We start from the raw sequence: 17,066 nt of genomic DNA on the forward strand, positions 1-17,066 counted from the left end.
CGGGGGGGGGGGGGGTGGGCGGCACGTGCACAGCGCTACACCGCGATAGGCGGTCTGAGGGGAGAGGGAAGGTTTGCGACACAGGGGGCGTGGCTGTGGGTTTGCGGGGGCGTGGCCATGACGTCCCGCGGATGCTAATTTCACATTCCCCTGCCTGCCTGAAAACCTCTCGCGCACCGCTGGGGAATGGTGCGTGACAAGGTAGGGACTGGGACCGGCCGGACTGGGGGGGGCCACCCCTATTTCCTCAGAGCTGTGCTACGGATCTGATTATCAGTCTGTCACAGGGCTGCGAGATCGCTCCTCTTTCTCAAAGAGATCTCACTGTAACGTAACATTTTCTGTCTCCTTTTCTCTCCCTTTGACAGATATGAAATGTTTTTAATTTTCTTTCCTCAGAAATAAAAGAACAATAATGCTTTAAAGTTATCAAAATATATGCAACATACCTATGTTGGTCACTGTGTATGAAGATATGCAAACATTACCAGCTGGGCAGGTTATAGAGGAGCCTGTGCAGGATGTACCAGCCATACCCACACACTCTCTACATGAGAGAGAATAACCTGAAATATAGATATAATGTAATTAGTTGAAGACTCATTAAATGGCAGGGCCATTTGCTTTATATCAATGTTATGATCCACAGTGGGGGGGAAGGGAGCGGTATTATCAGGAACACACCAAAAAATAAAAAATATACACAATAATGGTGCAGTATATTAAAACAGTGGGGGAATGGGTAAATCTTGGCTCTCATGCAATTCCTACTTACAACAGGTGAAATAAAAGCAGGCAGTGGTCTGACTCTGTCAGAAGGATGTAGGTTCGGATTACAGCAGAGATGGGAATCTGATGGTATATAACTTCATGCAGGATGCTTTCAGGGTATATCGACTCAGATACACGCAGAGCGGCATAAGAAAGAGAAACGGACCATAGTACAGATCACTAAGTACAAATTTATCCAATCAAAACAGGGTGCAAAAAACGTACTTACAATACGTACTTTAAAGATGTTCACGTAGCAGTATCGTGAGACAGTAGAGGGCTCTTTCACGATGATAAGCTGGCTGGAGATCTGCTCCTGGGGAAGCTGTTTGAGAACAGCGAAACGCGTTGAGCCAAGCCTTTAGTCTACTACAATCATCCTGAGCGTGAAGACGTGTGAGGTGCCTGCTGTTTACACAAGCGATCTGCTGAGACCCATCTTCCCCGCTCCCTACCGGATGTCATCACCCGTGTTGCCGGAACTGACGTCAGACGCCATACCGCGACGGAGAGGTGGGAGGTAAGGGAAGACATCCAGCCAGCTTATCATCGTGAAAGAGCCCTCTACTGTCTCACGATACTGCTACGTGAACATCTTTAAAGTACTTATTGCAAGTACGTTTTTTGCACCCTGTTTTGATTGGATAAATTTGTACTTAGTGATCTGTACTATGGTCCGTTTCTCTTTCTTATGCCACTCTGCGTGTATCTGAGTCGATATACCCTGAAAGCATCCTGCATGAAGTTATATACAGTACCATCAGATTCCCATCTCTGCTGTAATCCGAACCTACATCCTTCTGACAGAGTCAGACCACTGCCTGCTTTTATTTCACCTGTTGTAAGTAGGAATTGCATGAGAGCCAAGATTTACCCATTCCCCCACTGTTTTAATATACTGCACCATTGTGTATATTTTTTATTTTTTGGTGTGTTCCTGATAATACCGCTCCCTTCCCCCCCCCCCCCCCCCCCCCTGTGGATCAAGACTACTCCTGTAAGGAATCAGTACATATTCCTTGGAAGGTGGAGAAGTGTGTTTTTCTGGGATACACACCATTCCTAAGTATTGTATTTAAATTTTTTGTTATCACACTTATACTCTATTAAGGTGTTTATGAGCGCCGATACAAGTCATTTGGTTGCACTAGTTATATCAATGTTAAACAACAATTCTTAAAATGTTCCTCATTTACTGTAATTAAGAGAAATGCTGGTAACTTTACAGGGAAAGTCACACAATGCTACAACCATTCTTCTCCCTCATTTCCCTAAGGCTGCGGGCATGGTCAGCGCATAGCCGCTGAGCCGCGCTCACGCTTGTCAGTGAGCCCCTGCAGCCGCAATGAGAGCGGCTTTAGCTCACCCCCCCAGTCACTCACTCACCCCCCCAGTCACCCACCCTGTCACCCAAGCCAATCAGTCACCCACCCAACCCAGTCAACCACCCACCCAACACTCACCCACCCAGTCACCCAAGTCTCTCAGTCACCCACTCAGTCACTCAGTCACACACCCACCCAGTCACTCAGTCACACACACACCCAGTCACTCAGTCACCAAGTCACTCAGTCACCCACCCAGTCACTCAGTCACCAAGTCACTCAGTCACCCACCTAGTCACTCAGTCACCAAGTCACTCACACACCCACCCAGTCACTCAGTCACCAAGTCACTAACACACCCACTCAGTCACTCAGTCACCCAGTCACTCAGTCACCAAGTCACTCAGTCACCAAGTCACTCACCCAGTCACTCACCCAGTCACCCAGTCACTCACCCACCCAGTCACTCACCCACCCAGTCACTCACCCAGTCACCCAGTCACTCACCCACCCAGTCACTCACCCACCCAGTCACTCACCCACCCAGTCACTCACCCACCCAGTCACTCACCCACCCACTCACCCACCCAGTCACTCACCCAGTCACCCACCCACCCAGTCACTCACTCACCCAGTCACTCACCCAGTCACTCACTCACCCAGTCACCCACTCACCCAGTCACTCAGTCATCCACCTAACGAGTCACTCAGTCAAACCCAGGCAGCCAGTCAAACCAAGCTGGCACTCACCAGTCTTTTGTTGAAAATATAAAAATAAACAGATTACATTGAAATGTTTTTTTCCATATTACAATAAGAAGAAAACAGTTAAATAAAAGTTGCGAGCTAAAAAATATTTTTTCGTGGTAGGTGCGCTATGTGTTCGGGGGGCGGGGCGGGGTGGGGGCCTGCTCCTTTCATTTGTTCCGGGCCCCATGATTTCTGTTGGTGGCCCTGCAGGTGAGTGAAAACCAGAACTACTATAAACTCTGGCCTGGAGTTTCTATCCCACAGTCTCAGCAAATGTGAAACTGTGGAATGGATCATTTATCCCCTTTTTTGCTCTTTCTGCCTTAAAATCGAACAGACAGCTGCCTAATATTCTGGGACAATACACACGTGTGTTTGTGTGTGTATATACATACGTGGGTATACATACAGATGAAGCCACAATACACACGTGTGTGTATTTACATACATGTGTGTATACATACATATGCAGCTACCAGTATCCGACCACTTGCCTTGGAAAATCTGGGGCAATCTCCCAGTAACATGAAAAACACACAGAATGCTTATCGCTCTCCAAAAATACCATAACTAGCATAAATTTCCATGGTGCATAGGGTAGGGGAAATGAGGACACAAAAATCTAGTCAGGGTAAAGATCCTGGCTAGACAAGAAACCCGCAATTGCACTCAATGAAGACAAGCATAGGTGGGACCGAAAGATATTCCCAAACTTGTAGCCTATTGTGCCAAGCGACGCAAATCAAAAAAGCTTTATTAGAACATAATAGGGGACATAAGCAGGGAGTGTAGGGTATAGACACAAGTGTGTTTAAAATTAGGTGGTGATGACACGGAGTACATAGGGGTAGAAGGCTCCTCTAAAGCCCAAACATGGAAACCTCACATATAAGAGAAAATATCTAAAACAAAATAGTGTCATGTATCCAAAGAGGTGCACTAAGGTTCCTAAATAGGAGCTCCAATTGGTAAACTGTATAGACGTTGATTACTCTCATTCACACTAACATTATATCAAGCAACTCCCACATTGGTAAGAGTGCTCACAAAGTGTAGCAATTCATGTGTGTTGCAAGCTGACCCGGATGACTCAAATCCCTGCTGGAGTGTAAACTCACCAAAGAAACAATGTAGTACAATGTATACACAATGGTAGTATATTGGGTAACACTCTCAAATACAGTAAGTCAGGGAAAATAGTGCTGCTAGTGTATACACATAGCAATTAAACACTTGGAGTAGTCTATTCCCTGAGTGCAATCTCCCAGTAAACTGCAACATTTCTGGGAGATTTCTGCAGCCAGACTAATGGCCCATCAGATTAACACTGTGGGGGTCCTTAAAGTCCCATTCAAACTGAGTGGGAATTCAGATCACTGATGGGCCATTAGTCTAGCTGCAGAATCTCACAGAAATGTTGCAGCATTTACTGTGAGATTGCCCAGTATTTTCTCAGGCAAGTGGTTGGATACTGGTGGCATACGTGTGTGCGTGTGTGTGTGTGTATATATATATATATATATATGTGTGTATTTATATTACACTCTCACAGACACATACACACGTGTGTATGTATGTATGTATGTATGTGTGTGTGTGTATATATATATATATATATATACGATACCGTATGATGACGAATATCAGAGGCAGCACTCCAAATGGTTGTCAAAAGTATATATTGTATTAACAAGACATCATTCCAAAGTTTCGGTCCGCGTGCGGGACCTTTATCACATCACCTTGATAAAGGTCCCGCACGCGGACCGAAACTTTGGAATGATGTCTTGTTAATACAATATATACTTTTAACAACCATTTGGAGTGCTGCCTCTGATATTCGTCATCATACGGTATATTATTGCCTATTTGTTCCATACAGGATTTGCACCCACCCTATTAATTTCCCAGACGGAGTGCCTATTGTTCTTTATTATACGATATATATACACACACACACACACACACACACACACACACACACACACACACACACACACACACACACACACACACACACACACACACACACACACACACACACACACACACACACACACACACACACGCGTTCATCGCCAGCGTGATTTCGTTGGTGTGCTGACGGAGGGACGCTGAGACCCCTGTGGTCATCGTGGTTACATCCTTTGGTGAGAACATTCCTTAATCCCTTGCCTATGCTATTTGCTTACCCCCATCTCCATCTATAGAGCAATATCAGCCTGATTTTTTCACGTTTGCATCCGCAATCTATCATCTGACGGGTCAATTACCTCGCCCCAAAGGGCAGGGAGGGGGGAGGGGGGAGGAGGGAGGGGGGGGGGGCAAAGAGCAGGGAGGGGGGGGCAAAGAGCAGGGAGGGGGGGCAAAGAGCAGGGAGGGGGGGCAAAGGGCAGGGAGGGGGGGGGCAAAGGGCAGGGGGGGCAAAGGGCAGGGAGGAGGGGGGGCAAAGGGCAGGGAGGAGGGGGGGCAAAGGGCAGGGAGGAGGGGGGGCAAAGGGCAGGGAGGAGGGGGGCAAAGGGCAGGGAGGAGGGGGGGCAAAGGGAAGGGAGGGGGGGGGCAAAGGGAAGGGGGGGGGGCAAAGGGCAGGGAGGGCAAAGGGCAGGGAGGGGCGGGGGGCTGAGGGGTGGGAGGGGGGAAAGGGCGGGAGGGGCAGGGAGGCAAAGGGCAGGGAGGCAAAGGGCAGGAGGGGGGGCAAAGGGCAGGGAGGTGGGGGGGCAAAGGGCAGGGAGGTGGGGGGCAAAGGGCAGGGAGGGGGGGGGCAAAGGGCAGGGAGGGGGGGGGCAAAGGGCAGGGAGGGGGGGGGCAAAGGGCAGGGAGGGGGGGCAAAGGGCAGGGAGGGGGGGCAAAGGGCAGGGAGGTGGGGGGGCAAAGGGCAGGGAGGTGGGGGGCAAAGGGCAGGGAGGGGGGGGCAAAGGGCAGGGAGGGGGGGGGCAAAGGGCAGGGAGGGGGGGGCAAAGGGCAGGGAGGGGGGGCAAAGGGCAGGGAGGAGGGGGGGCAAAGGGCAGGGAGGGGGGGGCAAAGGGCAGGGAGGAGGGGGGGCAAAGGGCAGGGAGGAGGGGGGCAAAGGGCAGGGAGGAGGGGGGCAAAGGGCAGGGAGAAGGGAGGGCAAAGGGAAGGGAGGGGGGGGCAAAGGGAAGGGAGGGGGTGGGCAAAGGGAAGGGAGGGGGTGGGCAAAGGGAAGGGAGGGGGGGGGGGCAAAGGGAAGGGAGGGGGGGGCAAAGGGAAGGGAGGGGGCGGGGGAAGGGAGGGGGGGCAAAGGGAAGGGAGGGGGGGGCAAAGGGCAGGGAGTGGGGGCAAAGGGCAGGGAGGGGGGGCAAAGGACAGGGAGGGGGGGGGGGGAATAGCAGGGAGGGGGGGGCAAAGGGCAGGGAGGGGGGGGGGCAAAGGGCAGGGAGGGGGGGCAAAGGGCAGGGAGGGGCGGGGGGCTGAGGGGCGGGAGGGGGGAAAGGGCAGAGGGGCAGGGAGGCAAAGGGCAGGGAGGGGGGGGGCAAAGGGCAGGGAGGGGGGGGCAAAGGGCAGGGGGGGGGGCAAAGGGCAGGGAGGGGGCAAAAGGCAGGGATGGGGTGGGGCAAAGGGTAGGGAGGGGAAAAGGGGAGGGGGGGGAAAAGGGCAGAGAGGGGCGGGGGGGTGGAGGGGTAAGGGTCAGGGGGGGCAATGGTGGGAGGGGCAGGGGGGGCAAAGGGCAGGGAGGGGGCGGGGCGGTCAAAGGGCAGGGAGGGGCGGGGGGGGACGGCGGAGGGGCAGGTGGGGACGGCGGAGGGGCAGGGGGGGACGGCAAAGGGCAGGGACAGCAAAGGGCGGGGGGGACAAAGGGCATGGAGGGGGGACAGGCAAAGGGCAGGGAGGGACAGGGGGATGGACAAAGGGCAAGGAGGGGGAGGGGCGCGGGGACGGACAAAGGGCAGGGGAGGGGCGGGGGGGGGAGGCAAAGAGCAGGGAGGGGCGGGGGGGCAAAGGGTAGGGAGGGGGGGACAAAAGGCAGGGACGGGAAGGGGGGAGCATAGGGGGGGGGGCAAAGGGAGGGGTGGGGGGGGCAAAGGGCAGGGAAGGGCGGGAGGGTGCAAAGGGCAGGGATGGGCGGGGGGGTGCAAAGGGCAGGGAGGGGCGGGGGGGCATAGGGCAGGGAGGTGCAGGGGACGGCAAAGGGTGGGGACGGACAAAGGGCAGGGAGGGGTGGGGGGACGGACAAAGGGCAGGGAGGGGAGGGGGGACGGACAAAGGGCAGGGAGGGGCGGGGGGGGAGGCAAAGAGCAGGGAGGGGCGGGGGGGCAAAGGGCAGGGAGGGGCGGGGGGGCAAAGGGCAGGGAGAGGTGTGGGGGACAAAGGGCAGGGAGGGGGGACAGGCAAAGGGCAGGGAGGTGCGGGGGGACGGACAAAGGGCAGGGAGGGGAGGGGGTGGGGGGATGGACAAAGGGCAGGGAATGGCGGGGGGGACAAAGAGCAGGGATGGGTGGGGGGGCAAAGGGCAGGGAGGGGCGGGGGGGACAAAGGGCAGGGACGGGCAAAGGGGGGGCAAAGGGAGGGGTGGGTGGGGCAAAGGGAGGGGTGGGAAGGGCAAAGGGCAGGGAGGGGCGGGGGGTGCAAAGGGCAGGGATGTGCGGGGGGGCAAAGGGCAGGGAGGTGCAGGGGGGTGCAAAGGGCAGGGATGGGCAGGGGGGGTGCAAAGGGCAGGGAGGGGCGAGGGGTGGGGGGCAAAGGGCAGGGAGGGGCAGCAAAGGGCAGGGAGGGAGGGCATAGGGCAGAAAGGGCAAAGGGCAGGGAGGGCGGAGGGCATGGGGTCAAAGGGCTGGGGGAGGGAGGGGAGGGAGGGCAGGGGCAAAGGGCAGGGGAAGGGAGGGCAGGGGCAAAGGTTAGGGGGAGGGAGGGCAGGGGGCACAGAGCAGGGGGGGCAAAGGGCAGGGGGAGGGGGAGGGGGGGCAAAGGGCAAGGTGGGCAGGGGGCAAAGGGCAGGGGGTGGCAGGGGGCAAAGGGCAGGGGGGGGCAGGGTGCAAAGGGCAGGGGGGCAGGGTGCAAAGGGCATGGGGAGAGGGGGCAAAGGGCAGGGGGAAGGGGGAGGTGAGAGCCGGGTAAGTGAGCGGCCTGTGGGAGGAGAGAGCAGGAGAGATCGTGCTCTGGGGGGGGGGGCAATGAGCGCCGTGGGGGGGGCAGGACATGGGGTGGGAGGCAGACACACCAGCCAATAAGAGCCGTGGGAGGGCGGACGGACCGACGGACAAGCAAATGGTCTCCAGACACTCACAAACAAGATTTTCGATTATATAGATATAGATATAGCCTATAGGAAACCATGTTAAAAATGGTTTTTGAAGCAAAAAGTGACACTGTGTGCTCATTTGCATATCATTTCCCAGAATCTCTTGCTGCAGTGGAAGTGCTGTATGCTGGGTGATAATGGGGAAAGGCGGGGTTACAGACCTGCCTAAGACATGCAGATGAGCATACAGTTGTATTTGCATATTTGCTTTCCTGTGGAGGGTTTTTGTCACTTTTTTTTACTCACCATAACTTACTCAGTATTATGGTATAGCCTATCCCATAGCCTCTTTGCATACCCAGTTAAATCAACCCCACACTGATGAGACCCATTAAGGTCGAAACAGCTGTCTGTGGGTGGTTTTCTGGGTATGCACCTTAACCCTGGCTGTGCTCAAAGCTGTGACCATGCAGCAAGCTTAAGCCTATAGGGAACCATGTTAAAAATGGTTTTTGAGGCAAAAAGTGACACTGTGTGCTCATTTGCATGTCATTTCCCAAAATCCCTTGCTGCAGTGGAAGTGCTGTATGCTGGGTGATAATGGGGAAAGGCGGGGTTACAGACCTGCCTAAGACATGCAGATGAGCATACAGTTGTGTATGTATATATATATATATATATATACACACACACACACTCCATAGACTTTTGGGTGGGCCTGACATTGGGGAAGGACATCAAGGTATTGGTACCTTGCTCCCAATGTACTTTTGGGGGCACTCATCCGAAGGTACTGTGTGCCGTTATATATATATAAAACAAATGGGGCATGCTGCACTCCCAATACCATAAACAGTTTGCGGTGCATGTCCTATACCAATAGTAAGAGAAAAGTAATCCAGACACAAGACAGCACTCAAAGGTAACTAAAGGTAAAGCTCCAACAACAAAGAGATTAACTATGTATTTTATATACTCCATGTTTCTTCTTAGTAGAAACAGACTTACCTGTCGCTACAAGAGCTGAGAGGACACAGAGAACTTGTAGAAGGGATCTCATTATGAGAGGATTCCGGAGAGGTCAGTGCAGATAGGTGTGATATTAATGCAGCTGGAGACCTCAATGTTACACTCTAGCCAGAGGATCCTTAATTTATACATTAGGTAAAGAAGATGGCGGGGAGGAATGAGATCACAAAAATGTAGAGGAGGTTACAAATGATGAATATGAACTTGTGGAATTTAAACTTGGACAGATAAAATCCGTAATCTAGTAAGAGCTTGCGGGCAGCTTTATGTATTCATGTCAACCTCTTGTAGGATGGGAGCAAACATTTAAAAACATTTCACCTTGTCCCAGTGAAACCAAATACACTTATTTCAAACTGTATTCCTAGTAGGTAGAAAAAGCTCTCACATGCTTTATTGTGAAGGGTTAGATTCACAAAGCTAAATTACAGCAGGACTCAAATTTGACAGTACCTAAAACACTAGTAAACTCCCCCCCCTGAGGGTAACAGGTTCATTTTAGTGGCTCTTACATTACTTTCCATAATATAAGTAATTACTCACCTGCATCCTGAGAACACTATACACAGTTATATATTATCTGCCTTTATGCACATTTGTGTATTATTATCTCCTACACATTGTAATGGAGGGAATGTGTTAACCACGGTTGTTCAATGTCCCCTACAAATAAAATATTACTCTTGTCACTATATCAGAAAATGCTAATCTCAGGTTATAAAATGCCAATTTTATTGTGCAAGGAGCACAAACCAAACTTCTTTAGTGCAGCTCCAACAACAAAGGGATTAGCTACTACGTATTTTGTACAATATAGTACTTTCTTGTAATCCATCCCTTTATAAATAGTTAAACGGGACAAAATTCTGGCACAGTTCTTTATAGTAGAAACAGACTTACCTGTCCCTACAAGAGCTGAGAGGACACAGAGAACTTGCAGAAGAGATCTCATTATGAGAGGATTCCCGGACAGGTCACTGCAGATAGGTGTGATATTAATGCAGCCAGAGACCTCAATGTTACAATCTAGTCAGGGGTTCTGTTATTTATACATTAGGAAAAGGAGGCGGGGGAGGAATGAGAGCACACAAATGCAGAGGAGGTTACACGTGTGTAATGGGTTTTCCCCCACCCCCTGGGAGATTTCACTGGAAACGGGTGTTGTTGTGTGGCTCACCTGCTAGGCTTACAGGATACTGAGGGGTGCGATTCACTAAGCAGTGAGGTTTTGCATTCGGTAATGCATTTTGTGATCGCACTTAAAAAATTAAGCCAAACGCGGGACTCACTAACAAAGTTAAGGGCATTTTGTTAAGTCCGATCACAAAACTGCACTATCGCGCAACCTGTTTCCCCCCCTTGCTATTGTGCTGTGAATTCTACAGCGTGATAGCTGATAGAAAAAAAAGCAGCCTGTAAGAGCTGCATGGAGACGCTGCATCTCCATGCACAGCTCTTGCAGGCGATCGTACAGTACAAATATTCATTTTAATACTAGTGTACATATGCAGGGGGTCTCCTGAGCTGAACCGCATTGGTTTCAGCCTCGGGGACCCCCTACTTCATGAGATACAGGCCCCGTTATGGGGAGCCAAAAAAAAAAAACTTGAGATAAATACACCCCCTCCCCCATGACAGATACAGTACAGTAGTGGGCAAAATTTATATTATCCAGATATGGATAATAGTGCATTTGTCCATTTAAAATAAAATATTAACAAACAGAAATAAAGTAAATAAAACTTGTACTCACCCCTGCCAGGCTGCCACGATGAAGGCCGTCCTCATCACTGTCCATGTCCTCTGTTTCCACAAACAATGCAATCAAAAATACAATCTAATGTCCCCTAACCCCTTAATCACCTTAGCGGTTAGTTACCGCTATAGTAATTAAGTGGTTAACCCACCCTACCCCACTACCAACCCTGGATGCCTAAGCACCCACCCCAGGCAACAACCACCACCCACCACCATTCATTGGTACAGAGGGTATATCATGCCCATACAATATGGGCCTGATTTACCACAATAGCAATAAATGGTGAAGAAAACAAAAAACAGGCCCAAAATAAAACACATTACATAGCCAACTAAACACATAACAAATGCCAAGAAAACAATTGATTGGCACAGTGGATACATCATACCCATATAATATGGGCATGATTTAACACTACTGCATGCCAGTCAATGGTCAATTTAAAAAAAAAAGAAAAACAACCACAAACAATATCCAATGTAATCCAAACAATCACTAAATAAAAAGCAATACGCAACAACATTACCACCTTTCCTATTAACCAAATACCAATTAAACACCAGATTTAACTATTAAAAACATCAAAACAAAACCATCAGTAAGTAAAAGAAAGCTACAAATAAACACCATCAGTCAAATTAAAATTAGCCAAAATAATCCACTATTAAAAAACAAACACCAAAGATGCCCCTGAAATAATCCAGAGAAAACACCACCAAAAATGCCTGCATAAAAATTCAAAACACAAAACAAATAGCGTTAAAAAGAAAATAACAAAGTACCAAAATACATTAAAAAAACATAAAAGCAAGCATTTGCCAAAATAACTGTAGCACTGATTCCCCCACCCTATGGGAGATGTGGCAGCTACTGAATGTGTGTGTGGTGTTTTACCTGCTGCTCACAGGAGGCCTGAACCTCCGCTGCTGGGAGCCCGAGTTGTACCTGATCCGTCTTGTGACAGCGCCTCCACCTGTGAGGGATCCTGACAGCACCGGATAACCCCATTCACAGGATCCAATACAATAAGATCACACACTTGTATTGAATAACAGTTTACTGAACACAGGTAAAATTAGTGTAGCACACTTTCCCCCACCCTATGGAAGATATGGCAGCTACGGTGTGTGGTGCATTACCTGTGGCTCACAAAAGGTCTGAATCTCCGCCGCTGGGAGCCTCGGGTGTACCTGATTCTGGTGGTGACAGCGCCTCCACCTGCAAGGGATCCTGAGTTGGCGGGATGAACCCTTACAGGAACAATACTAATAATACACGATGGAAACAAAAAGAAAATACCGGCGCCTTATAAGTCCAATAAGGTGAATGTCCTGAAAGTCCAATATATTGGGAGAAATGTCCAAAGGAACGGCCCTTCAGTTCTTTGACTGTCAGATGGTCAGAAGCAATTTCCTCCGTGCGTTGCGTGATATGAAATAAAACAGAAAGAAATATAGTGCAACATAGCCAGCAAAAGGATGGGATTATCAATAAATGAAAACATAAAACGATGACTAACACACTTACATGACAATACAGTACAAACAAAACAAACATGTGACAAACAATAGCAAGGCTGAGAATAAAAAGCTAATTTAATGCAAGAATAAAACAATATAAAATTGATGATGTGCGGGTGACAGAGAGACCGCCGGTCCGATGGGTTAAAACTGGAACCCTACTCACAGAATAGTGGATGTAAACAGGCACTGGATCATGGCCGTAGAGAGATGTACAGTCCTCCTCCGGTCACACTGGAGCGTGCTCCTGCGCTTCCCCGCGTGCCTCATGCGGATGTTTCATCACTGGGGGCGTGTAGCTTAGTATTCAATACAAATTCAACATCCAAAATCAACAAGAAATAGAATATTTGTAACTTATAAAAAATTGTTACTTGTAAAAAAGGTACCTCTTACAGATACCGCAACAGAAAAAGTGAAAAAGAGTTAAGAAGAGTTCAAAATACATCAGAAAAATATTTATATTAAAAAAAATATTAAAAAATAAGAAACACACACACAAACAGAGGCAATAACAAGAACAGCAAGAGAAACACACAAGAAGGATAAATGGTAGTGTAGTAAATAACCACAATATCATAATTCTCCATATATGACCAGAAAGCCTCTAATCTGAATTTATAGTGAGGTAAATATCTCTCTACAATAATTATCTAAGAATAGATTATGGGTATATACAGTATATATATATATATATATATATTCAGTTCGAATGGGACTGCCAGGGACCCCCAATGTTAATCCGATGGGCCATTAGTCTGTCTGCAGAAATGTCACTGAAATGTTGCAGCATGTACCCAGCATGTACCCAGCATGTACCCAGCATGTACCCATCATGTACCCAGCAGGTACCTGGGTCTTGTTGGTGATTGCCCCAGATTTGTTTCAGAATACTCGTCGGCACTACAGTACCTTCTCTAACATGAGGAGAAATAAACTCAATTCCACAGAATTTCAATTGTCCAATAACCCCTTTGGGGCAGTGGGTACAGTGTAGAAGGACCAGATGAATAATATCTTTATGCTTGATAAGTCTAGTGTGTTCCATAACACGTATCTTCAAGCATCTTGTGGTCCGTCCCACATACTGTTTCCCACAGCCACAAGTGAGGAGGTAAATAACAAATAAGGTGTTGCAATTGATGAAGCTCTGTATATGGAACACTTCTTTAGTTACTGTACTTTTAAAGGTCTTGGACGGTAACATCAAATTGCAAATTTTGCAGGATCCACACCTAAACAACCCTTTAGTCAGTTGTCTAGATCTGTTAATGTTTGATGAAAAAACACTGGATGTAAGGGGAATTGAGATAGAATTAGCCTTTCTAAACACAACTTTGGGGCTAGATGGTAAATCCTGACCTAAAACAGGATCCAAGTGCAAGATATTCCAGTGTTTTTCCAGGATTAACCTGATATCTTTTGCCTGCTGGCTAAATTGCGTAATGAAGAGTGGACTCCCCAATTTCGAAAACCTTTTTGGGCTTCCTTTTTAATAATTGTTCTCTGTCCATTTCTTCCACCTCTCCTCTCGCTTGTAAGAGATCATGGGATTTAAAGCCCCTGGCGAGAAATCTATTGTGGAGATCATCTGATTGTCTATGGGCGTCCTCCTCCTGGGAGCCATTCCGCTTAACCCTCATAAATTGCCCCTTGGGTATACCTTTAATGAGGTTCCTAGGGTGGCAGCTGTCCGCTCTCAGATATGTATTCCGTGAGTTTTCTTTCCGGAAGATATCTGTATGTATGTCCAAGCTTAGGTAAAAACAGGTACACCAAAGTGAACCAATTAGGTGCTCAAGAAGTATACATCAGTTGCTGAGAAATAGCCAATTTCAATATATAGATTGTAGGTCTTAGGCTAAGCTCACTCGGTGATGACAGTCTCGCATAATAAATTGACTCCCCCGGAGCACTATCAAAATGATTAAATGGAGGGACTCACCCAGATGTAGCCGTCGGTGCCGTGCCTATGACAATCTTCTTGTTATGTAGTACCGCCAACCCTCGAACGACTCATCCATCGTTATGGTGGTCAATGACCGGTGGTAATGATGTGCGGAAAATCAAGCAACCCGACGTGCAACCGGGAGCAGTAAGTATGAACAGGAACAACTCGTGGAGGAGAAGGACGCGATGCACCGGCGTATGAACAGAACGAAGGCTGGTCAGGTGACTGGAAAAAACTTTATTGCAACATGTGTAGTGCTAAGCGTGAGCAGAGAGAAGTCATACTCTGAGCGTGTATTACCCGCGAGCAGAGAGAAGCCACAGTCTGAGCGTGTATTACCCGCGAGCAGAGAGAAGTCCTACTCTGTATGTGTATTACCCACGAGCAGAGAGAAGTCACACTCTGAGCGTGTATTACCCTCGAGCAGAGAGAAGTCATACTCTGAGCGCGTATTACCCGTGAGCAGAGAGAAGTCATACTCTGTATGTGTGAACAGGAACAACTCGTGGAGGAGAAGGACGCGATGCACCGCCGTATGAACAGAACGAAGGCTGGTCAGGTGACTGGAAAAAACTTTATTGCAACATGTGTAGAGCTAACAGATCCTTTGACGCGTTTCAGCCGATTGGCCTTTGTCAAAAAGTGACGTGCTGCTCACAGGACAGGTTAGATATAGTGAGTCTGATCTCTAACACCTGTAACAAGCTCATCACCGAAGTGAGAGACAGGTGTAGCGTTAGACGCAGGTATATCTGTAATAAGATTAAAAATAGTAAAAACATAGCGCGCCAGAACCGTACCCTGGAGGGACTATATATATACACAATATGAAATATATATACTCATGTGATTTCATGAGTATATACAGGTTCGGTAAGTGGTCGCGGAACTAAAAACAGAAACAAGTTACATAAACATAGATACACTAGTATACAAAAAAAGCATTTTATATAGACATCATTAAATTGCAAAAACCAAGTGATGAATAATAGATACAATGGCGAGCAAAGAGAATAATTGATTTTATGATGAATCATAGTAAACAATAAACTATAGAAAAGAATAAATACATATATAATCAAGGAATATATAAAAATTAATAATGGTAGTAATGAAATAAACATACATCTAGTCTTGGGATATATAGTAGGTACTCTCTTGATAGGTAATGCAAATTGACATGATCTACAGAAACCACATTTAAAAAATCCCTTCGGTATGTTGGAAATGTTTGATTTTTGTGATTGAAAAACGCTCTTGGAGATATATGTAGCTAAAGTATTTGCTTTTTTTAAATGCAAATTTAGGTCCATCTTTGGTGATATCATCCAAGTCTGAGTCCAGTTTTAAAATATTCCAATGTTTGGAGACAATGCTGCGTATCTGTGAGGCATGTCTGCTATGTTTTGTTATAAATAAAGGAGTCTTCCCAAATTTATTTGTTTTACACTTGTTTTGTTTTTTATGTTGTACTAAAGTATTCCTATCTATGGCCTCTGCATGTAAGTAAGCTTGATTTATATCATAATCTGAGTACCCCCTAGTCAAGAATTTGTTGGTAAATATTTCAGAATGCTTGTTGATAATGTGTATATCAGGGGGGACTTCATTTTGTCTGCTGTATAACCATTTTATGCTAACACTGCCATTATGCTTTTTAGTTTGATATTAACTAACCTTTTTACCAACTTAATGTTGGCAGCACTTATGAACTGTCTATGTTCAGACGTAGTTCTGGAATGAAGTAACAGGAAGTATTGGCAAAGAAGGCACAAACTGAAATTTATGTACGGTCTCAGCAATTCAAGCTTGAATTATGAGCTGTGGCCCTGTGCCCCAGACTGGGCAAACTGTGAGTTCCCCAAATGTAACTTTCCATCTGTCACTTTAGAGATAAGAATAGAATAAGCATAGAATAAGCATAGAATAAGCATAGAATTAGGGAAGTAAAGCTTGGCACGTATTCATTTTTGTTCGCTCGCCTATAAAACCTGACTAACCGTTTAATAAACAGGAGAGGTTTTTGACAACGCTAACTGGTGTCCGAATCAATCACTTCTCCTTCGAGCTGCTCGTCTTTTTCTGTCCAGCGCCCTAAGAGTGGGGCAAAGGCCTTCCCGGGAAGGTGATGATAAGTCTATCCGAGTACTGGAGAAGGTTCCTACTTATATGAAGTAGAGAATAATTATTAACACTTGTGGAAAGTCTCCTGTTTGGAGCATAAGCGTTTGTATCTTAGGAATTGTCCTTTTGGGATCCCGCGAATTAGAGATCTTGGATGGCAACTTTTTGCATGAAGATAAGCGGTTTTTGAATGGGGTTTGGAAAAAATATCTGTGTTAATGCCAGTATGGGAGTCACCATGAAGTGTCACGTCCAAATAGTTGATTATAGTCTTATCTATCAAAAAAGTACATTTTAAATTAAGATCATTGTTATTTAAAATGTGGATGAAAGAGTATAAACTATCTAGATCACCATCCCAAATAAAAAGCAAATCGTCGATTAATCTTTTGTAGAAAACAATATTAGAACGAAAAATATTAGTACTCCCAAAAATGTGAACAGATACCCACAAGCCCATAAAAAGATTAGCGTATGAGGGTGCAAATGAGGTCCCCATCGCTGTGCCTTGTATTTGAAGAAAAAACTGTGAGTCAAAAAAGAAAATAATTGTGCGTCAATAGAAATAAAATAGAATCATTGATAAAAGTGGTCTGTGCTATAGAAAGTGGGGATAACTGAAAGTAGTGATAAATGGCCC

General features: G+C 47.3%; 1 protein-coding gene across 1 annotated transcript in view; it reads right to left on the reverse strand.

The window, feature by feature from the left end:
* Positions 1-17,066, reverse strand: part of LOC142497880 (uncharacterized) — a 241,803-nt gene that overhangs the window by 49,715 nt on the left and 175,022 nt on the right. Inside the window, exon 13 of the mRNA XM_075606279.1 lies at positions 450-566. Within this exon, the coding sequence (XP_075462394.1) occupies positions 450-566 (117 nt within the window). The remainder of the gene's footprint in view (positions 1-449; positions 567-17,066) is intronic.

Source organism: Ascaphus truei, chromosome 6 (assembly GCF_040206685.1).
Source record: "Ascaphus truei isolate aAscTru1 chromosome 6, aAscTru1.hap1, whole genome shotgun sequence".
In the NCBI taxonomy this organism is placed as follows: Eukaryota; Metazoa; Chordata; class Amphibia; order Anura; family Ascaphidae; genus Ascaphus; species Ascaphus truei.